This window comes from Microtus oregoni, unplaced genomic scaffold (genome assembly GCF_018167655.1).
Source record: "Microtus oregoni isolate MIOR12 unplaced genomic scaffold, Mior012 000055F_ref0000237, whole genome shotgun sequence".
In the NCBI taxonomy this organism is placed as follows: domain Eukaryota; kingdom Metazoa; phylum Chordata; class Mammalia; order Rodentia; family Cricetidae; genus Microtus; species Microtus oregoni.
Window position 1 is genome coordinate 1548156 of NW_024543831.1, and position 23332 is coordinate 1571487.

A 23332-nucleotide genomic window follows, 5' to 3' on the forward strand; every position below is an offset into this window, starting at 1 on the left:
TCAGAAGGGAGAGTTTGTGTTTTGTGTTAGCCTCCTGACAGATGGCTTAGCAGTTAACATCCTGCTTTGCTCTTGCAGAAGATCAATTTCACAGATTTGGTTGCCCTATCCACCAACCCTCAAAAACGAAAGAAAAGAAAATGTATGAGCCTGGCTTGGTGGCGCACGCCTTTAAGCCCAGCCTCCAGGAGGCAGAGGTGGGTGGATCTCAGTGAGTTCAAACCCAGCCTGGTCTACAAAGCAAGTTCCAGGAAAGCCACCGTTGTTATACAAAGAAACCCTGTCTCGAAAAAAAAAAAAAAAGAAAGAAAGAAAGAAAGAAAAGAAATGAAAAGAAAAGAAAATGTATGTTCACAAGGATCCTTGGCAAGGAGAGCCTTAGAGGCCCTATAACATAACGAACTAAAGCAGAACAGGAATCAGATTTACCTGTGTTTGACCCCTTTGCAGTACTTACTGAGTGATTTTTTTTTCTTTTCCTTTCTTTTCTTGCTTTTCCTTCTGAGTGATTAGTTAAGTTACTATACCTCTCTAAGTATCAGTTATTACTCTTTAAATTGGTGGTAACACTTATTTCATAAATTCATTAAATTAGGTAATATAAAATAAATTAGTCTTGCATATCTTTAACTAAATCTGGTGCACATCTTTAATCCCAGCACTCGGGAGGCAGAGGCAGGTGGATCTCTGTGAGTACGAGGCCAGCCTGGGCTACAAGAGCTAGTTCCAGGATGGGCTTCAAAGCTACACCGAGAAACCATGTCTCAAGAAACAATAAATAAATAAATAAAATAAAAAATAGCTAAATCTGTCATAGTATTTTTTTAGATTTTTTAATTTATTTATCATGTATATAGTATTTTACCTGCATGTCTGCCTGCAGGCCAGAAGAGGGCACCAGATATCATTATGGATGATTGTGAGCTCCCCGTTCACAATTCCCATGGTTGCTGGGAATTAAACTCAGGACCTCTGGAAAATCAGCCAGTGCTCTTAACTGCCGAACCATCTCTCCAGCCCAGTAATTTTCAGCAATATGCACTTATTGGGCTGGAGAGTTGGCTCGGCAGTTAAGAGCACAGGCTGCTCTCCCAGAGGTCCTCAGTTCAATTCCCAGCAACCATAATAGGGTGGTTCACAACCATTCATAATGAGATCTGGTGCCCTCTTGTGGCCTGCAAGCAGACATACAGGCAGAACACTGTAAACATGAAAGAAAGAAAGAAAGAAAGAAAGAGAGAAAGAAAGAAAGAGAGAAAGAAAGAAATCTAAAAAAAAAAATGGGGCTGGAGGGATGGCTCAGAGGTTGGGAGCACTGCCTGTTCTTCTAGAGTTCAATTCCCAGTAACCACACTGTGGCTCACAACCATCTGTGATGAGCTCTGAGGCCAACACTACATACATAATAAAGAAATGAGTAAATCATTAAAAAATATGTACTTATTAATATGGACACTAACGTGTCATAAAAACAAAACAAAAACATTACAATTCCACCAAAAACAGTTTTTTGGAGACAGTTTTACTTCATATACCTGGCTACAACTCATTGTGTAGATGAGGCTGGCCTTGAGCTCACAGAAATCTATTGTCTGCCTTCACATACTAAGTGTTAAGATTACAGGGAATCCCGTGTTTAACTTCAAGCAGCAAAAGAGGTGTGTGCTAGTTAGTAGCTAAAAAATAGAATCAACCTGTGTCCATTAACTGAATGAATAGAAAAAAATATAATATGTACACACAGACACAGATACACACACAGAAACACACATACAGACACACACAGACACACACACAGGCACAGAGACACACACACACACAGACACAGACACAGAGACACACAGGAGACAAGTCATCTGCCACAAACAAAATGAATGGAGCTAGAGAACATTCTGTGAAAAAAAATATTTTTTTTTTTTTCTGAGACGGGGTTTCTCTGTGTAGCCTTGGCTGTCCTGGAAATCTTTCTTTAAACCAGGCTGGCCCTGAACTCAGAGATCTGCCTGCCTCTGCCTACTGAGTACTGGGAATAAAGGTGTGCACCACCACTCCTGGAACATTTTGTAAAATTAAAAAAAAAAATCAAACAAAAAGCCAGACATGCTGACACACACTTGTGATCTCAGCACTTGGGAGGTGGAGGCAGGAGAATAAAGAGTTTAAAGTCCAAGCTGAAGAGATGGTTCATCAGTTTAAGAGGACTGGTTGCTTTTCCAGAGGTCTGGGATTCAATTCCCAATACCAACAGGGCAGTTCACAGCCATCCATAATTCCAGTTCCAAGAGAACTGATGCGTTTTTCTTGACCCTGAGGGTACCAGACATGCAGGTGGTACATAAACATACATTCATACCCATACACATAAAAGTAAATAAATACTTTTTTTAAATTAGAAAACCACTTCATAAATAAAAGATAAAAGTAAAAAAAGAAAAGGAAATATGATTCGCTGTTCTGTTGTACAGAAAAGTTGACCACAAAAAACACAATAGAGTTTAGTATATACTTATGAAAAGGTTAGCAGAAAGGACCATTTTATTTATATATATATATATATATATATATATAGAGAGAGAGAGAGAGAGAGAGAGATAAATAGATAGATATAGATTTTTTTTTTTAACCACAAAGAAATGAGAACTGGATCTGGCTAAGTGTGGTGCTTTGGAGGCACTGGCAGGCAGATCTCTGACTTCCAGACTAGCCTGGTCTACAGAGTCAGTCTCAGGACAATCAGGGCTACAAGGAGAAACCCTATCTTCAAAAACAAAACAAGGGGGCTGAAGAGATGGCTCAGTGGTTAACAGCGCTGACCGCTCTTCCAGAGGACCCGGGTTCAATTCCCAGCACCCACATGGCAGCTCACACCTGTCTGTAATTCCAGTTCCAGGGAATCTGACACCTTCACACCAATGCACATAAAATTAAGTTTAAAACAAAACAAAACAACAAAAATGGGCTGGAAAGATGGCTCAGCGGTTAAGAGTACCAGCAGCTCTTCCAAAGGACCCAGGTTCAATCCCCAGCACCCCACATGGCAGCTCACAACTGTACCCTCACACAAACTTACATGCAAGCAAAACACCAATGCACATAAAATTATATATATAAAAAAAACAAACTGAAAGAAAGAAGAAAGGAAGAAATGAGGACTGTCGGTGGCACAAACTTGTACCAGTAGAACTGGAGAAGGGGAAGGGGGACTATGGGTCTGAGGCCAGCCTCCTCTATATAGTTAGCTCTGAGCCAGCCAGAGTTGCATCGTGAACCCTTGTCTCAGACAGGAAAGACAATGGTGGAAGAACTAGAAATGCTATGAATTGAATATTATTCAGTGGTTTTTTTTTTTTTGGTTTTTCGAGACAGGGTTTCTCTGTGGTTTTGGAGCCTGTCCTGGAACTAGCTCTTGTAGACCAGGTTGGCCTCGAACTCACAAAGATCCTTATGCCTCTTCCTCCCGAGTGCTGGGATTAAAGGCGTGCGCCACCACCGCCTGGCTATTCAGTGTATTTGTGTATGGAAACAACACACAATGTCTCATAAATCTGTGCAATTCTTAAGTAGCGATCTTATTTTAAAGAAGTGTGTCTTTTTTTCTCACCCCCACCCCCAGTTTTCTTTTTATTTATTTAGACAAAGTTTCCCTGTGTGGCCCAGAGGTCCTCCTGTTTCAATCTCCTGAATTGGGATTACAGGTATGGGCAGTTCTGAAGATAGTTTTTCTTTCTTTCTCCTCCTGATCCCCCCCCCCCTTTTTTGTTGTTGTTGTTGTTTTGTTTTGCTTTTTGAGACTTCCGAGGGAGGCTTTCTCTGTGTGCAACTGTGGTTATTCTGGAACTCGTTTTGTAGATCAGGCTAGCCTTGAACTCAGAAATTCACCTGCCTCTGCCTTCCCAGTGCTGGGATTACACCACTGCTCAGCAAAATGAAGTGTTTTTATTTTCATTTTTTAATCACAGTATTTTATTGTTTTGAGACAAGACCGCAGTATCCCAGACTGGCTTCAAACTCACCAAGTTTGAAGCTGATCTGGAACTTCTACTCCTCCTGCCTCCCCCTCCCAAGTGCTGGGGTTACGGGCACTTTGCCTGGCTCTTAGTTTTGTTCAGCAAATAGAAGCAGAGGAAACAGTTAAATCCTAATCTCAGCTAAAGGAAGAATAAAGAATGCCCATGTGACATAGGACACCGTGAGGGGAAAGGCTAGCATATCATAGAATTGCTATAAAAGGACTTTTAAACATGCTTGGACTTTTCTAACTATACTCTGATTAGGCTTATCTGGGAGAAATTGCATGTCAAATGAGCTTTGTCTTTGAGAAGACAATTTCTAGTTGGAAAAAAATCCAACAGCCTGCCCTACCACCTTTGGCCACTAGATGTCACAATCGACTCAGTTGTGGAAACCATAGACAAGTCGGCTGCTTGGCCCCTAGAGCGGCGGGCCGCTCTATCCCAGTGCCGCGTCCCGTCACCGGCGAAGGGGTGGGGTGGGGGTGGATGGGCGGTGCAAAAGGTCTCGCGATTTTTCTTTCTCGGTCTCGCTCTGTGTTATTTTATTTATTTATCTTTTTGCCTAGAGACTGACGACAGGGCTTGCTGCACTTAGGGATCCCTGAAGTGGCCGGGCCGGAGAGTGAGACCCCAGTCCTAGGCTGGGGTTCTTTCCAAATAGAGGAAACGGATCCAGAGGGGCTACAGGTAATTGGTGCTCTCGCCAGGAGACCCCGTCACCACCGTTTTTCCGCTCTCCCTGCCCAACCAACTACCCTCCATCCTTGTCTCTTGGACAAACAAATGAGATCCTGTCTTCAAAACGGGTGGAAGTGATAGAGGCGATGCTTTGGGGATTAGTAGATGGGGCCGAGACTGCAGTCCGCCTTTTCTCAGGACCATCCTTCCCTTCTCGGCCCAGAGGTGACCCAAAGTCTGAACCCTGTCTGGACTCTAGCACCCCTATAGTTCAGTCCCGTTTTTATCACCCCCCCCCCTCCCCGGCCAGGAGCCTTAATAGCTGTGGGAAAACTGACCAAACCTGAGACGATCTCAGTCTACCTGTGCATGCTGTGCTTCCCTTGAGTGTATCTTATATGCAGCTTTTGGTTCGCTCCTGGAAAAGATTGGATGTCTTTTTTCTTCCGCAGTTCTCTCGGCTCAAGCCAGTGCTAGCTAAATAAGGGTTGGAGCTGGTTAGCTGCTTGCTCTGGAGTCAGGAAGTTTTCCTTTGGGGAAAGTTTGGGTGTGTGTGGGGGGGGGGGGGGGGGAGTGAACGCATCTCTTCGCGGAGCCCTGAATGTACATCTCAGGGTAGGAGCTACCTATGTAACATACCTCCTTTTGCTTAGACCAAAATTGTTGAGAACCAGACTTACGATGAGCGTCTAGAGATTAACGACTCGGAAGAGGTCGCCAGTAGTAGCACTCCAACCCCCGGACATCAAGGTAAGAGAAGAAGAAAAGAGAGAACAAGAAGGGAGGTGGTTTTCAAAACACTAGCACAGATTGCGTTCATGTTTGTATTCGGTAAGCTTCTAGGTCGTATCGCAAGCGTTAACTCTGAGAGTCAAGCACTTGCTGCTGATTTCATTTCCTCACTAGTTGAGGGAAAATACCAGTTCACCGGATTGCAGCATTTTCCAGTGCAAGCTCTATCCTCCATCACTGTTCGCTCCATGTCACCACTCTGTGTAGATTCTACCCCAGGTTCACTGTGTTTCGTTTTGCTTTAATTATTATTTAAAAAATTCTATGTGTATGAGTGGGTTTTTTTTTCTCTTTGTTTTGTTTTTTTGCCTGCATGCTTGTCTGTGTACTACCTGCGTGCCTGGTGCTCTCAGAGGCTAGAAGAGGGCATTGGATCCCCTTGAACTGCGGTTACAAATGATTCTGAGCTGCCGTGTGGGTGCTGGGAATTGAACTCTGGTCCTTATGGAAGATCACCCAGTGCTCTTAACTACTGAGTCTTCTCTCCAGCCTGTTCACTGCTGTGTTTTGTTTTTAACTCGTTAAGATGTGAGGTAGCCTTCCCTTAACCTGCCACCCCAGCCGTAATTGCAACAGTTTTATCAGAGGTCTTGACACCATTCATTTATTCACCTACCTCCAACTCAGATCTGCCTGTCTCTGCCTTCCCACTGCTGAGAAAAAAAAGGCATGTGCCACCACCACACCCAGCTCGCCTGACATTTTTGAATGTTTGCTATGTGCCATGTTCGCTCTGGGTAATACAATGGCGAACAAAAGACACGTCTCTGCCATCCTGCTGCTTGTAATTTTAGAAGACGGATGACCAGTGAGTTAGCAGTCATTATTACAGATACCGTGTATGCACTCTGCCTACGCAGAGTGTTTGCTGCTATGGAATGGTGATGGGTGAGAGCGATTTGTGGCCAGGGAAGGCTCACAAGGAAAGAGCAGGGGAGGGGGTATGTATGGTCTGATCAGGAAGGAGGCGTCACAAGCAGAAAGCAGAGTTTCAGAGGCTGGGTTGCTGTTCCGTGTAGAGTTTATTGGAGCGTTCACAGACGGAAACAAGGCAGTGAGGGAGGCACCGTGGTAGTGGCTGAGTTGAGGTGCTGACGGTTTGGACTGTGGCGTGAATAGAGACCTGGCACCACTGCAAGATAGACTGCCATTAAGGAATCACTAGGCTTGCTCAGGTTTGAGTCCAGAGTTGGGGATCACACCCATGTATATTTTACCACAATAAACCAAACCAGTGTGATCCCCAGCTCAGTGTTTATTGTGGTAAAATGTACATGGTATAGAATACTATTTTGGCCACTTTATTGGTAAAGTTACATGGCTTTATGTGATAACTGTCACCACTGTCTCAGTTACTTTTCTGTTGCTACAAGACAGCGTGGCAGAGACAACTTATGGAAGAGTTCATTTGAGGCTTACAGTTTCAGGGGACTGGAGTTCATGATAATTGGCAGTAGGAGAAGCTGAGAGCTTATACCCTTTTTTTGTTTGTTTGTTTTTTGTTTTTGGCTTTTTAAGACAGGGTTTCTCTGTGTAACAGCCCTGGTTGTCCTGGGACTCGCTTTGTAGACCAGGCTGGTCTTGACCTCAGACATCTGCCTTTGATTCCTGAGTGTTGGGATTGAAGGCGTGCGCCACCATGCCTGGCTAAATTTTAGTATATGTGCTGCAGAAGTGAGCATGTTGAGTATTACTTAGTCACTAGTTTTGTTTTTTTTTTTTTTAACTCCATCATGTTTGGATTTTATGTGTTTATTTAGGGTTTTATTCAGTGGAGCCTAGGCTAACCCCATACTCATTATGTCGCTCAAGCTGGCCTTGGATTTGAGATACCCTTCTGTCTTAGTCTCCTGAGTACTGTACACTACCATGCCCAGTGACTTGAACAAATGGAGCTCTTGCCAGCTGTGGACTCCTTTTCAGCTGGGTAATTTAATAAGTCAAAAAATGTTAATCTGCATGTATTTGACTTCGAATTCATCTAATATGTTTTCATGCGGGTTATGCTTAAATCTGATTATACTTTTTTCCCCTTTGTTTAAGATTTATTTATTCTGTATATAATGTTCTACCTGCATGTATTCCTGCAGGCCAGAAGAGGGCACCAGATCTCATTACAGATAGCTGTGAGCCACCATGTGGTTGCTGGAAATTGAATTCAGGACCTTTGGAAGAGCACATTGTGTTCTTAACCCTTTGAGCCACTTCTCCTGCCCCCATGGCTCATGTCTTTAATCCCAAAATTTGGGAGGCAGAGACAGGTGGATCTCTGAGTTTCAGGACAGCCTGATCTACAAAGTGAGTTCTAGGACAGCTAGGGCTACACCAAGAAACCCCCTCTTGAAAAAAATAAAGAATAAAGCAAAAAGAAAAAGAGAAAGAAGAAACAATCATTTAAGCACTAATGAAAAACTCTTCCCCTAAGGTCCCCCGGTTTCTGCGGGTCTTCCTAAGGAGACGATGGCTGACAACAGCAGCGATGAGTACGAGGAGGAAAACGACAAGGTGCAGTATAGCCGACAGTGTCTTCAGGGTTTGGGCTCGGTGCGGTTGATGTGAGATGACACCGAGTCAGCAGGAAACGTTCTCCGAGCATTGACCTCATGGCTTCACATTTACTGCTGTGCCCTTTCCTCACACAGACTACAGCTAGCTGTTTATGTATGTCTCTATGATGATGTCAGAAACCCTGGAACTGGAGTCACAGACAGCCATGAGCTGCCATGTGGGTGCTGGGAATTGAACCCGGTTCCTCTGGAAGAGCAGCCAGTGTTCTTAACTGCTGGCGGAGCCATCTCTCCAGCCCCTACAGCTGGCTCGTAGTGGGCAGCTTCATCTAAAATGGGTCCGTGTTTCAGAGCTTATTGATTATAAAAATCAACCAGGATACTTGCCCCTAAAAATACAGATTCTAGCCAGGTGGCAGTGGCGCACGCCTTAAATCCCAGCACTGGGGGGCTGAGGCAGGCGGATCTCTGTGAGTTTGAGGCCAGCCTGGTCTAGAGAGAGTTCCAGGACAGCCAGGGCTACATAGAGAAATTCTCTCAAAACAAAACAAGAATGTGTGTGTGTTCATTTCTTGTCTAGAGAAATGTAAGTGTCCCAGCAGTTAAGAGCACTGGTTGCTCTTAGAGAAAGAGTCCCAGCCCCCAGATGGCAGCTCATAACCTTCTGTAACTCCAGTTCCAGGGAATCTATGCTCTCTCTGGCCACTCTGGGCAACAGACATGAAGGTTGTACATTGACATACCTACAGGCAAACACCCATACATATGTAATAAAATAGTGAAACATAAAAATACAGATTCCTAATTCCCTTTCAGAATCTCAGCGGTACTACCTCAGAACTTGTGTGTTTGTGTGTGTGTGTATGTGTATAATTTTTTTTATTTGTTTGTTTTTTGGAGACAGGGTTTCTCTGTGTAGCCCTGGCTGTTTGGAACTCACTATATAACCTTAAAAGTTACTTTTACCATTTGTTTATTTTTATTTTATTCATATAGGTGTTTTGCCTTCATATATTGTTTTTCTTCTTCTTTTTTTTTTTCAAGGCAAGGTTTCTTTGTGTAGCCTTCACTGTTCTAGAACTCACTCTGTAGACCAGGCTGGCCTCGAACTCACAGAGATCTGCCTGGCTCTGTCTCTGGAGTACAGGATTAAAGGCATGTGCCACTGCCCACCTTGCCTGCATATGTTTCTATGCACCATATGTGTACCTTGTGCCCATGGAGGCTAGAAGAGGACATTGCATCCCCTGAAACTGGAATTATAGATGGTTGTGAGCTGCCATGTGGGTGCTAGGAATTGACCCCAGATCCTTATTTGTTTATTATGTATATAGTATTCTACCTGCATGCATACCTGCATGCCAGAAGAGGGTACCAGATCTCATTATAGATGGTTGTGAGCCACTGTGTGGTTGCTGGGAATTGAACTCAGAACCTCTGGAAGAATAGGCAGTTCTCTTAACTTCTGAGCCATTTCTCCAGCCCCTTAACTACACTCTTAATCGCTAAGCCATCTCCCCAGACCCTAAGAAGCTACTTTAAAAGGAGGCTAGTTGGTCACCTGTCAGGTCCTAAGGGAGGGCATGCTACAGGCTACAGGCCACAGAGACAAAGATAAGAACCTGTCTCAACTGTCTCTGCAAGTGAAGACACCACCAGACCCTTTCTTACGGACCTGAGAGTGTAGGATGGAGCATAGCCAGCCAGAAACTCAAAAATGTAGGCTGTTGGCAGGTGGGCCCGCATCTTTAATCCCAGCAGGTGGATCTCTTGAGTTCAAGGCCAACGTAATCTACAGAGCAAGGTCCAGGACAGCCAGCCAGGGCTACACAGTTAAACCCTGTCTCATAAACCAAAAGCCAAAACAAAACAAAAAACCCAGCAACAATAATGATAAAAAAGAAGAAACCACAGAAACTTAGGCTATAATGCCGAGAACACAGGGGCCGCTCATGCTGAACTAGAATGTGTAGTCAGTACACTTGCTCACAGGGGAAGGGTCCTGTGGACAAACTAGATACACCATGAAGGAGGTTTCACTGAACAAAAACGGGAAGCCCCTACTCTCCAGAGCTGCTTTTGAGAATCCAGACTCGGGGTTGAGCATCTATCTACTTTATTCATGTGATATTTTCCAGCCTTTACTCCGAGCATTCTTACAAATTAGATGCTAGGTTTCTCTGTGATCTTTATGAACACTGTGAGCCTGTAAAGTTTGTCTCCTCCACTTCATCTTTTCCTACTCCCTAACTAATCTGAAGTTGTTACCCTTTTCCTGTATTTCTGTTATCTTTTTAAGTATGTTTGTGTGTTTGTGCACATGAGTACGTTACCCATGCAGGCCAGAAGAGCTCAGATCCTTGAGCTGCCATGACGGCAGGGGAGGTTGTGAGCTGCCTTTTGTAGATGTTGGGAGCTAAAGTCTGGCTCACTGAGAGAGCAGTTTGTGCTCTTTGTCACTGAGCTTCCCCCCCATGATTTCTTTTACCCTGAATTATGTACAAGTATGAGTGTGCGGGGTGTGTGTGGCTGTGCGAGGGGGAGTGGGTATGTGTGAGTGTGCGGGGGACTGTGGGCATGTGAACGTGAGTGCAGGTGCCCTCAGATTCCTGAAGGATCCCCTGTCATGGATTCTGGGAATGGAATATGGGTTTTCCTTTTCCTGAGCCCTCTCTCCAGCCCCACCCCCTTTTCCTAAATTTGGGGAGTGAGGCTTCTGGGTTATTTTATGTATTGCTTCCAAGATCAAGTAATAGGCTCCTGGCTATAAGCTGAGTAGACTTTGTACCCTGTTTCTAGTAGAGAATTATGGTTGAAGACTGTGGGGCTCTACGTAGCAGGAGAAGGTTCTCAGGCCCCTGGGGATGGTGTCGCCTCTTTTTCTAGTGACCTGGTGACAGAGGTCTGCGGGCATTATGAGAACAGTGCCGAGTCAGGCACAGGAATTAAATTCCTCTTTACATAAATGTTTCCCACCTGCCCTGCCCAGGAGAAGAAGAAGCCCTCCCAGCTGACCCCTCAGCGGGCCTTCAGTGAAAACGATGATGATGATGAGGACGATTCATCCGAGACCGATTCTGACGATGACGATGATGACGACGAGCATGGAGCACCTCTGGAAGGGTAGGATGGAACCTGTGCCGAGGGGGATTTCGCTCAAGATGGCAGTTGGAAGGACTTATCTGGGAGTAGATTGCAGCTTCTTTTGATATCCTCTACTTAGGGCTTTCTCATATCTCAGGAGCCCGGCACTGTGAGTCTTCATTTCTTTCTGGCTGCACTGCCCCGACTGCTCCTGTGATGTCCTTAAACTACCTGAAACATTGTGGGCTCAGCAAATATGCCGGGTTAACCTAAAGCATGGCCTCTGCTCCCAGGAGCTCCCCTTGGGAAAGAAGTGCACTGTGCATATGCCCAAGCATTTCGGTCTAGTGGGGTCCACTACATGCACATAAGCGTTTCCATCTTAGGCTGAGGTCCTTCCTGGACAGCAGGGAATAGTATCAGGGGCCTCACACTGAGGCCAGGTCCTTGGGTGACGCTAAGTAAACAGCAACAACAACCATTTTATACTGACGCAATCCAGTCACAGTGTGTCGTGAGCCACTCCTGTAAGCTGTAATCAACATGCATTCGGAACGCCATCCATTGACGCTGGGGATATAGCTCAGTGGGCATGTGTTTGCCTGTGTATGTGATGCCCTGGGTTCTGTCCCCAGAACTGCAAAACAAACATATAAAATACAGTTACTAACCAAGTGTAATGTCACCAATCCGAAATCTCAGCTACCTGGAAGGCTGAGGCAAGATCTCTTCAATTCAGGAGTTTAAGGCCAACCTGGGCAACATAGCAAAGCTTCATCTTAAAATAAAGTTAAGTTTAACAAAAAATTAATTAAAAACTTAAGTATATAAAACGACCAGTGAACTAAATGATGGAATAACCATTTTTTTTTTTTTAACTTGTTGAAAGTATAGTTACAGCCAAGTGTGGTGGCGCACGCCTTTAATCCTGGCACTCAGGAAGCAGAAGCAGGCTATGAGTCTCTGTGAGTTGAAGGCCAGGCTGGTCTACATAGTGAGTTCCAGGAGAGCCAGGGATTTGTAGAGAGACCTTGTCTGTGTCAAAAATTAAGGGAAGTATATGATGTGGAGCGGGGCAAGGACAACAGAGATGGCTCAGAGGTTAAGAGCACTTGCTGCTCTTGCAGAGGACCTGGATTCACTTCTCAGCACCCACATGGTGGCCCACAGTCATCTGTCTCCAGTTCCAGGTGATCCGATGCCCTCTTCTGATGCCTGAATGTGATGTATTTGTAGGCAAATCTCTCATATATAGAAATTTTTTTATTATTTATTATGTATATAACATTCTGCTTCCATGTATACCCACACACCAGAAAAGGGCACCAGATCTCATTACAGATGGTTGTGAGCCATCATGTGGTTGCTGGGAATTGAACTCACGACCTCTGGAAGAGCGATCAGTGCTCTTAACCACTGAGCCATCTCTCCAGCCTCGAAAATAATTCTTTTAAGTATATAGTGCTATCTGCATTAGTAAAGGCTAGTTTCTGAACCAGGCAGAGCGGCTTAGGCCTGTAATCCCAACATTTAGAAGATGGAGGCAGGAGGATTGATGCAAATTTGAGACTAACATAGTGAGACCCTGACATTTGCAGAGCTTCTGCCATGTAGCATGAAACCTGCCCATTGTCTGAACTCTATCCCAAAAGTGTAGTTTTTCCTTTACTTCCTTCCTGTGTCTCTGGTCTACTGGCTTGCTTGTGCTGGGCTTTCTCACTTTCTCACCTAGTGTCTTAAAGACACCCCCATCACTACCCTCACACTCCCTGATCCCTACCCCACACTCCCCCCATTGCTACCCCCACACTCCCACATCCCTACCCCACACTCCCACATCCCTACCCCACACTCCCACATCCCTACCCCACACTCCCACATCCCCACTCCACACTCCCACATCCCTACCCCACACTCCCACATTCCTACCCCACACTCCCCCCATCCCTAACCCCACACTCCCACATCCCTACCCCACACTCCCACATCCCTACCCCACACTCCCACATCCTTACCCCACCCTCCCCCATCCCGACCCCACACTCCCACATCCCACCATCCCACATCCCTACCCCACACTCCCCCCATCCTGACCCCACACTCCCACATCCCTAAGCCCACACTCCCACATCCCTAACCCCACACTCCCACATCCCTAACCCCACACTCCCACATCCCTAACCCCACACCCCCACATCCCTACCCTCCTACCTCCATACCCTTACCCCCACCCCGCTGCAGCCTCTTGCTGACCTTCATTTTGATTATGTCTGCTTTCTTGGGCCCTAACTCAAAAGGCATGACCTTCTCTTTCCCTCTTCTTTTCCCTCCTTCTGGCAGCTACCAGGATCCATAGCTTATACCCTGGGGTTTCTCTCTCCAATTCTAAGAAAATGGGCTTTCAAAAAAAAAAGTCTTTAAGAAAGGCGTTTGTGCTAGGCAGTGGTGGTGCATGCCTTTAATCCCAACACTCGGGAGGCAGAGGCAGGCTGATCTCTGTGAGTTCGAGACCAGCCTGGTCTACAGAGCTAGTTCCAGGACAGGCTCCAAAGCCACAGAGAAACCCTGTCTCGAAAAAACCAAAAAAAAAAAAAAAAAAAAAAAAACCAAAAAAAAAAAGAAAAAAAAAAACAAAGGCGTTTGTTTTGTTTATTTGTTTGTTTTGGTTTTTGGAGACAGAATTTCTCTGTAGCCCTGGCTGTCTGCTTTGTAGACCAGGCTGGCCTCGAACTCACAGAGATCCACCTGCCAAGTGCTGGGATTAAAGGCATGTGCCACCACCGCCCAGCTCATTCAGAGACTTTTAAAAGTCATGTTATGGGCCTAGAGATGGCTCAGTGGTTAAGAGCACTGGCTGCTCTTACAGAGGACCTGGGTTAGATTCCCAGAATTCACATGGCACCTCACAAAAGTCTGTAATGTCAGTCCAAGGGGATCTGACGTAATCTGATCTCCTGTATACAACGTATAAACGTGATGTCCAGACATACTTGACAAAACACCCACACACACTAAAAAAAAATAATAACTAGAGCTGGAGAGATGGTTCAGAGGTTAAGAGCACTGGCTGCTCTCCCAGAGGTCCTGAGTTCAATCCCCAGCAGCCACATGGAGGACAACTATCTATAATGAGATCTAGTATTCTCTTCTGCCATGCAGACATACATGCAGGCAGACAACTTCTACCCATAAAAAGTACATAAATAAATAAAATTAAAAAGAAAACTCACATGGATTTTCTGTGGCTTTTTCCTTTAGTTAGAGGTAATTATAATCAATGTCAAAGTTTCTTTGTAAGCTCCCAGGAAAATAGGCAGGGGCAGAAGGAAGGTTTGGGGTCACATCTCTATGGTGCAAATCACACAGGCTGGCCAGGGCCCTGCCACCTGTGCTCCTCGAGGGCCACTTTGACCTGCCTGTGTCTCCTTCCCCAGGGCCTATGATCCTGCAGACTATGAGCATCTGCCAGTGTCAGCTGAGATCAAGGAGCTCTTTGAGTACATCAGCCGGTAAGACCTTACAGAAGGGCCTGCCTTGCCCGAGCCATTGCACTCTAGTTCGAAGCACACAAAGTCCCTCCGATGCCCTTTAGCCCAGTCAAGTGACATTTTCTAACTGCTTCCACCTTCTCTCAACCGTCTCTCGTAGGTACACACCTCAGCTGATTGATCTGGACCACAAACTGAAACCTTTCATTCCTGATTTTATCCCAGCTGTTGGGGATATTGATGCATTTTTAAAGGTAGAGATGGTGCATCCTAAAAATGATTCCCCTGGGGTTTCTTCCAGCTCCCTACTTCTAGTTCCTCTCATTTCTCTGGTGAGAGGTGACTGCCATAATAGTCTTCATTGCATTGGAGTTCTTTTTGTTGTTGTTGTTTTAGTTGTTTTTCAAGACAGGGTTTCTTTGCATAGCCTTGGCTGTCCTAGAACTAGGCTGGTTTCAAACTCTCAGAGATCCACCTGTCTCTGCTTCCCAAGAGCTGGGATTAAAGGTGTGCGCCACCAGCGCCTGGCAATGCATTAGCAGTCTTAACTGTGGTGTCTCCTCAGATCCCACTCGCTGGGTTATGTGATGCAGTGTTATGTGTCTGACCCTAAATGACCATGAACTTAGCCCCATATTTATGCTCCATACATCATGTGGGCTCATTCTAGATAGGACTCCGTCTGGTTTAATAGAAGGGCATGCTTCTTACTGCTGACACCCGACTGGAAATTCGCTATGGAAGTAGTCATTTCCAGCAGCTTAAGGGAAACAGGAGCCATGGCTCTGCTGTGGGTCTCCCATTTCCTCTCAGGGCTCCTAACTTCTCTCTGAACCAGGTGCCGCGTCCTGACGGAAAGCCTGACCACCTTGGCCTCTTGGTGTTAGACGAACCATCTACAAAGCAGTCGGACCCTACTGTTCTCTCACTGTGGTTAACAGAGAATTCCAAACAGCACAATATCACGGTGAGCTGCTGGTCTAGAGCAGGGCCCAGCACTGACCACTGTCTATTAAAAGGGGGTGTGGCTTCAGGCCAGCCTGGGTTTTTAGTGATGGCTTTATTGAGATAGTTTACATAAGAGTCACACACACTTTTTTTAATTTGAAGGTTATGCATATGGGTTTTGCTTGCATGTATATCTGTGCATCTCATGGATACAGTACCCATGGGGGCCAAAAGAGAGCATTGGATCCCCTGGAGTTGGAGCTAGAAATGGTTGTGAACTGCCATATGGGTGCTGGAAATTGAACCTGGGTCCTCTCTAAGAGCATCTCCTAACCCCTGAATCATCTCCCCAACTCCAAGAGTCACCCTTTCAAATTCGACAGTTCGCTGGCTTTCAGTGCATTCATGGAGTTGTCTGCTTACCATTGCTGTACAATATACAGTACTTCTCTATGCTAGCCAGGGCACTGAGCCCCTCCTCGCTAAGTTACAAAGTTTCATCCTTCAGAAAGAAGCTCTAGAGCTGTTCTCTCTCCCTAAACGCTAGTGATCACTTTATTCCTCTTATGACCGAGTAATAAATATTCTTTTTATGTTTACGCCACATTTTATTAGATTTCTCTGTTGTTACCACTTATGTTAATAATGGAGCTAGAATATTCAAGTATAAGTCTTTGTATGGCATATATGTAATTTCTTGGATGTATGTGGAGGAGGAGGGTTGCGTTGCCATTTACTTACACCGGTCAACGTTTTGAAGAACTGCCAGATGTTTTCTGAACCGGTAGCAGTCTCACCAGCAATGAATGAGAATCTTAACTTAGACTTGTGATGGCCTTTTTAATTCCAGCCATCCTAGCAGTTGTGAAACGGCACTTCACTGTGGTCAGCTCTCCCTTTTACTGTGCATCCTTCCCGTGGTTCCATCGTTCTTTTGTTTGTTTGTTTGTTTGTTTTTCTATTTGAGACGAGATCTCAGGTAGCCCAGACTAGCCTCAAACTCCTGATCTTCCTGCCTCTACTTCCCAAGTTCTGGGATTGTAGTTGGCAGGAGTACATCACTATGCTCAGCTAACAGTACTTTTTCTTCTCTTTTGACTTTTTGAGATAGGGTCTGTCTATATAGCCCTGGCTGGCCTGGAACTCACTATAGAGCAGGATGGCCTCAGGTCTACCTATCTCTACTTCCCAAGTGCTGGGATTAAATTTATGTGCTATCAGACCCAGCAAACAGCACTTTTTCAATGAGCTGTTTTAAATTACTGTCCTAATATACTTTCTGCTGCTGTGAGAAACACCATGACCAAAAACAACTTGGGGAAAGGTTAATTGGGAAGGGACTAATAATAAGGAAAGGGTTAATTTGACTTACACGTCCCATGTCACAGCCCATTCACTGAGGGAAGGCAAGGCCGGAACCTGAAGGCAGGAACTGAAGCAGAACCATGGAAGAGTGCTGCTTGCTGGCCTGTTCTTCCTGTCTTGCTCAGCCTGCTTTCTTATATACCCAAGCCCACCTGTGTAGGGACTGGTTCCTCCCACATCAGTCATCAACCAAGAAAATTCCCACACACTTCCCCACAGGCCAGATTAGTGGTCCTCAACTGCGCTCCCTCTTCTCAGATAACTTCAGCTTGTGTCTAGTTGACATAAAACAGCACCATACATACACACACACACACACACACACACACACATAACCAACACAGCTACCATACAAAATAATGGGTTTCATTATAATGTATCTATATCATTGTTCTTCTTATTTTTCTAGCAACATATGAAAGTAAAGAGCCTGGAAGATGCAGAAAAGAATCCCAAGGCCATTGACACCTGGATTGAGAGCATCTCTGAGTTACACCGTTCTAAGCCCCCTGCGACTGTGCACTACACCAGGTAATGATAGCTACAGGTCCCTGTGTGGTCTTAGCTGGCCCTCAACTCAGTCTTCCTGCTTCTGCCTCCTGCACGACAGCACATGGCAGAGATATGACTTCACCACTGTAGTTCAGAGTAACTGTCACTATCTGTGACCCCTTGCTTCTAAGAAAACCTGGGGGTAAATTGGATCAACCTGAGGTCCTTAAAAAAATGTACACTTTCAGGGCTGGAGAGATGGCTCAGCCATTGAAGTCTAGGCTCACAACCAAAAACATAAGAGTTCCCAGCACCCACGGCTGTCTCTCCAGCCACTTAAAAAAACAAAAACAAAAACAAAAAACATACACTTCCGCTGTGCTTTATTTGATTAGAAATAAGAAAGATGGCGGCTGCTGGCACAGATTGCAGATGCAAAGATGAGCGTTCTCAGTGTCGTTACCAACTGGCTGGTAAATTTGGTTTTCCAGTCTAGGTTCTCCTGAAACCCCGGTGTGCCCAGTTGAGGACTGGTTTAGAGGTAGCTGATGTCATGGTCAATGATTCGTCTTCATATTTACTTCTCCACGTTTAGGCCCATGCCTGACATTGACACCCTGATGCAGGAGTGGTCCCCAGAGTTTGAAGACCTCTTGGGAAAGGTGAGTGGGAAGGATAGGAGTAAGTGTGGCATCTACCCAGGGCCCAGTGTTTTCTCTCCTGTGTTATCACTCTGGCTTCTAAATGGAACCGGAACCCATGATAGAAATATATTTATGAACCTAGGACCTCATGCATGGTAGGCAAGCTAGGCGTGTCATCAGCCCTCTAAACATACCGTTATGCCCTCTTCTTCCCTGCATGATGGGAGATTCATGCACGCTGTTCTATGTCTTGTTTATCCATTTTTACAAATGAGTTGTATACTGTCCTCTAATTTGTGGTGATGGGCATTTGGAAAGTTTCCAGGTTCCATGTATTGCACTAATGCTACTGGGACATTCTGTCGAGCAGGCAGCTCTGGGAAACACGTGCTACCTGCATTATTATTTCAGGTCCCTTTCTCTGGTGGTGTTGTTTATGTTAGTGTAAGAAGCCGATGTCTCATTTACAATTGCCAAGATGTTTGTATCTTATCAGTCCATCCATCCATCCTTCCATCGATTGTCTGTCTGCCTGCCTGTCTGTCTACTAATCATCTATTCCTGGGGATTGAACCAAGGGCTTCCTGCATGTTAGCCAGGTGCTTTGTGAAGTGAGCTAAATCTGTGCCCCGTACTCTCTAATTTTTGTAGCAAGAGAAAAAACAATTTAGGAAACTTTTATTTTGTTTGGTTTGTTTTTGATTTTTTTTTTGTTTGTTTGTTTCAGAGACAGGATCTCACTGTGAATCCTAAATTGGAACTAACTATGTAGCCAAGGTTGACCTCCAACCCGTGGTACTCCTGCTTCAGCCTCCTGAGTGCTGGGATTACAGGCATAAGCCACCACACCCAAGCAGAACCAAATTTTTCTTCATTTTTCATTTTTCTCACTAGCATACAAACTGGCAGCTTGCACTGTGGCATCTGCATACATCCTTATCTGTAGTTGATCCTTTCCCCACGTCTTCTCTCCCAGTGAACTCCTTTCCACTTGCATAGCGTGTGTGTTCTGTGACCCTTCCACTGTCCCTTAAACCCCTACTTTTCCCTTCTCAACTGCCCTACCTCGTTTCCTAGCCTCTTCCAACGCTTACTCCCACATAAATACATGTATACAAAAATTAAAAGTGAGAGGCCGCGTAGGAGAGAACATGTGTTATTTGTCTTTTCCTGTAAATTTCATTTCATCTTTCTTTATGGGTAAATGGAATTCTATTGTGTATAGGTACCACATTTTCATTATCCATTCATCCGTTGATGGATATCTAGACTGAACCATTTTCTTGTTATTATGAATGAGAAAGCAGCAATAAGCATTGATTAGTGAATGTCTCTGAGGTAGGCATCCTTTGGGCATGTGCCCTGGAGTGGTAGAGCTGAGTCTTATATATGGACACTATGTTTTTAGTGTTTCTTTGTTTGTTTTTCGAGACAGGGTTTCTCTTTGTAGCCCTGGCTATCCTGGAACTCACTCTGTAGACCAGGCTGGCCTCGAACTCACAGAGATCCACTTGCCTTGGACTCCTGAGTGCTGAGATTAAAGGTGTGGGACACCACCACCCGGCACCATTTTAAGTGTTTTGAGAAACCTCCATACTGATATCTAAAGTGCCTGTGCAAGTGTACATTCCCATAATCAGTGTATCAGGTCCATCTCTCTCCACAGTGTTCATTCCCATAATCAGTGTATCAGGTCCATCTCTCCCCACAGTGTACATTCCCATAATCAGTGTATCAGGTCCATCTCTCTCCACAGTGTGCATTCCCATAATCAGTGTATCAGGTCCATCTCTCTCCACAGTGTGCATTCCCATAATCAGTGTATCAGGTCCATCTCTCCCCACAGTGTACATTCCCATAATCAGTGTATCAGGTCCATCTTTCTCCACAGTGTACATTCCCATAATCAGTGTATCAGGTCCCTCTCTCTCCACAGTGTACATTCCCATAATCAGTGTATCAGGTCCATCTCTCTCCACAGTGTGCATTCCCATAATCAGTGTATCAGGTCCATCTCTCTCCATAGTGTACATTCCCATAATCAGTGTATCAGGTCCATCTCTCCCCACAGTGTGCATTCCCATAATCAGTGTATCAGGTCCATCTCTCTCCATAGTGTACATTCCCATAATCAGTGTATCAGGTCCATCTCTCCCCACAGTGTGCATTCCCATAATCAGTGTATCAGGTCCATCTCTCCCCACAGTGTGCATTCCCATCAGCAGTCATATCTTGGCTTGTGTTTGTTATCTGATGTGAGTTAGAATCAAATACATTTTACTTCCAAGAAAATGAATTTGGGTTGATTTTTGTGCAGGGTGAGAAATATGGATCTACTCTGTCTCTTGCAGTGTGCATTTCTTACAGCTTTGTCAGAAATTAGGTGTACATAGCTGTGTTTGTAGGTCCTCTCATGCTCCATTGGTCTACACTGTCTTGTTTTATGGCGGTACCGTGCTTCTATGTCACTATGGCTCTGTAGTAGAATTTGAGATAAGGTGATGTAATACCTCTGGCTGTGTTCTTTTTATTTAGGTTACTTTGACTACTTTGACTGTCTGTGGTCTTTGTGTTTCCGTATGAATTTTAGAAATGTCTTCTCTGGGTCTGTGAAGAATGTCACTGGGATTTTGATGGGGATTGCATTGGATCTGTAGACTGCCCACTAGTGTAGCTATTTTCACAGTATTAATTATAATTGTGAGGGGAGTGCAAACACGCTGCTGTACACGTGGAGGTCAAAGGAACCTTTATGGGGTGGTCTCTCTCCTTTTACCTCTGAGGGTGGAACTCAGGGTATGGGGTTTGCAAGGCCAATGTTTTTTACCCACTGGTTGGGTCCTCTGTAAGAGCAATATATGTTCTTAATGGTTAAGCCATCTTTCTAGTCCCTTTTTTATATTTTGGTTTTCCGAGACAGGGTTTCTCTGTGTAGCCCTGCTATCCCGGAACTCACTTTGTTGACCAGGCTGGTCTCAGACACACAGAGATCCACCTGTCTCCCAAGTGCTGGGACTAAAGATGTATGTCACCACTGCCTGGCTTCCAGCCCCTTTTTTGGTTTGTTTGTTTGCTTGCTTTTGACAGTCTCACAATGTAGCTACAGATAGCCTAAAACTTACCATGTAGACCAGGCTATCCTGAAACTCTTAGAGAATTTTCTGTGAGTTGTCTTCCAGGTGTTGGGCTTACAGGCCCTATTGAGTCTTTTGACTGTGGTTCATCCTTTGTTGCTTCCAGGTGAGTCTTCCCACAGTTGAGCTCGACTGCAGCCTGGCCGAGTACATTGACATGATCTGTGGTAAGCTCCTCCCGTCCTTCCTAGCCCTGTCTCTGTGTTGTAGGCCTTTGGAAGGGCTTGCTGATCCCTGCACAGTAGTGCCTTGGTTTACAGTCATCACTGGCAGCCAGATGTGCTGTTGGCAGCCCTCTAGGGTGGTGTTGGAGCTGAATATGGAACCTCAAAGTAACATGTCCCATTTGGGAGGGGAATGGCATCCTAAACAGAAGGGCTCCTAGTTCCAGAGTGTGTTTCTCCTGTCCCTGTGAGCTCTTCTCTGTTACAGCCATCCTGGACATTCCTTTCTACAAGAGCCGGATTCAGTCCCTGCACCTGCTCTTTTCCCTCTACTCAGAATTCAAGAACTCCCAGGTGAGACAGGCAGCCGGGTCCCAAAGCTGTCCTGTTCAGGGCCCTGCTGTGATTGTATTCTCATTTGGGGTCACAGTGCCTTTCCCATGACTAAGTGAGCAACTGAGAAGACTGGGGGGGAAGTAAAAGAGGATGGGCGTTAGATGGAGCTTCGTGAGGAGCCACGGACAGAAGCCAGCAGCCGCATGAATGCAAGCAGGAAGGAAAGAGAGCAAGGGTTGTTTTGAAGGCGGTGGGTACATTGCTGTCTCTTTCAAAAATAAACCCAATGTATCAGTTTGGAAGTAGACTAAGGACATGTTTTGGGACATGTCTCACTATAGCCAAGGCTGACCTGGAAATCTTAGTATAACTTTGAACTCACAGTGCTCTTCCTGCCTTAGCCTCCCAACTACTGGGATTACAAACCTGTGCCACCTTGATCAATTCAGCCTAAAGGGGTTTTACAGTGGTCATCCTTGTGAAAATATAGCAGCTAGCATATTCCAAACTGTCCTCTCCCCTTTCTTGCAGCATTTTAAAGCTCTCGCTGAAGGCAAGAAAGCATTCACTCCTCCATCCAACTCTGCCTCCCAGGCTGGGGATGCAGAGACACTGACCTTCATCTGAGCCTCCTGGGGCTGTGCTTCAAAGTCAGATGAAGACATGGTCTTTGTTGGCAGTTTAACAGCTGCCTGCTCCACCGCTGGGCCTGGCCAGCGCGAGACCTGCCACCTGTCTGCAAGAGCAGGCGCACATTTGCCACTGGGTTTCTTCCACCTGCCTGATTGCCTTCCCCAAGGAAGGATGGATCCACGCTGCTGTGGGCGTTTGAGTTGGAAAAACTGGATTTCTGAGAGCCACGGGACACAGGTTGGGGGTGGAGCTTCCAAAAACACCCTTTAGTTAGCTGGAAGTGATTTTACACCCAAAATATTCTGTTAGGTTGTGATAGAATACATATTTGGTTTTCACACGTGGCTCCTGACTCCTTACTCCCCCTTACCCTGGTGATTTCCAGCGTGACCAGGATAAGGCTGGCCTCTCTGTTTCTGACCTCTGCCCCCTTTCACCTGCTCGCTTTTCTCCCCAAGCAGGCCACAAAAATGGAATCTCTTCCTCAAGACAAGTCTGGATATTTGCTCTTACAGTCTTACAGTCTTCTGCTTTCCTTATGTTGGGGGTATGAGACAGGGTCTCATGTACCCCAGCCTGGTTTTGAGCTGGCTGGGCAGACTGGTCTTGAAGACCTGATCTTCCCGCTGCTACCTCCACCTCCCAGCCAAGCCCAGCTTATTCTCAAATCCTTTGACCTACTTGGCTGATGATAATAGATCAAGATCCTTATTTAGATGGGGTCTTGCCTTCTTAGCAAGGAAGCAATACTGAGGGATTCCCAGACCCTGCTGGGTACCCCCTGCCCCCGCCCCCAAATCCACGGCATTAGACGAGACCATTTTGATCATTCAGCGTAGCAGTGCACGTTTCAGCTGTGCCTTTGTGTGCCGTCTCCATGACAACTTCAAAGGAGTTCCTGGAGAACTTCAGACAGTCAGGCAGAGAGGTTCAGAGGAGGTGGCATGCATCTTACATGTCTTTAAATTTTAAAATAATCTTACTAATGTATTTGAGCGTGGTCTGTAGTGCACCATGTAGCTCAGGCTAGCACGGACTCATTATCCTCTCCCTT

General features: G+C 45.5%; 1 protein-coding gene across 1 annotated transcript; it reads left to right on the forward strand.

Annotated features, from left to right (window-relative positions):
- Positions 1 to 4506: 4506 nt before the first annotated feature.
- On the forward strand, positions 4507 to 22616 carry Ift46 (intraflagellar transport 46). The gene is made up of 12 exons (XM_041638560.1): positions 4507 to 4700; positions 5345 to 5441; positions 7909 to 7988; positions 10980 to 11113; positions 14509 to 14583; positions 14723 to 14816; positions 15401 to 15529; positions 17285 to 17406; positions 17963 to 18029; positions 21252 to 21312; positions 21578 to 21663; positions 22177 to 22616. The coding sequence occupies exons 3-12, from the start codon at positions 7944 to 7946 to the stop codon at positions 22270 to 22272; spliced, it is 909 nt and encodes a 302-aa protein (XP_041494494.1). The 5' UTR covers positions 4507 to 4700; positions 5345 to 5441; positions 7909 to 7943; the 3' UTR covers positions 22273 to 22616.
- The last annotated feature ends 716 nt before the right edge of the window (positions 22617 to 23332 follow it).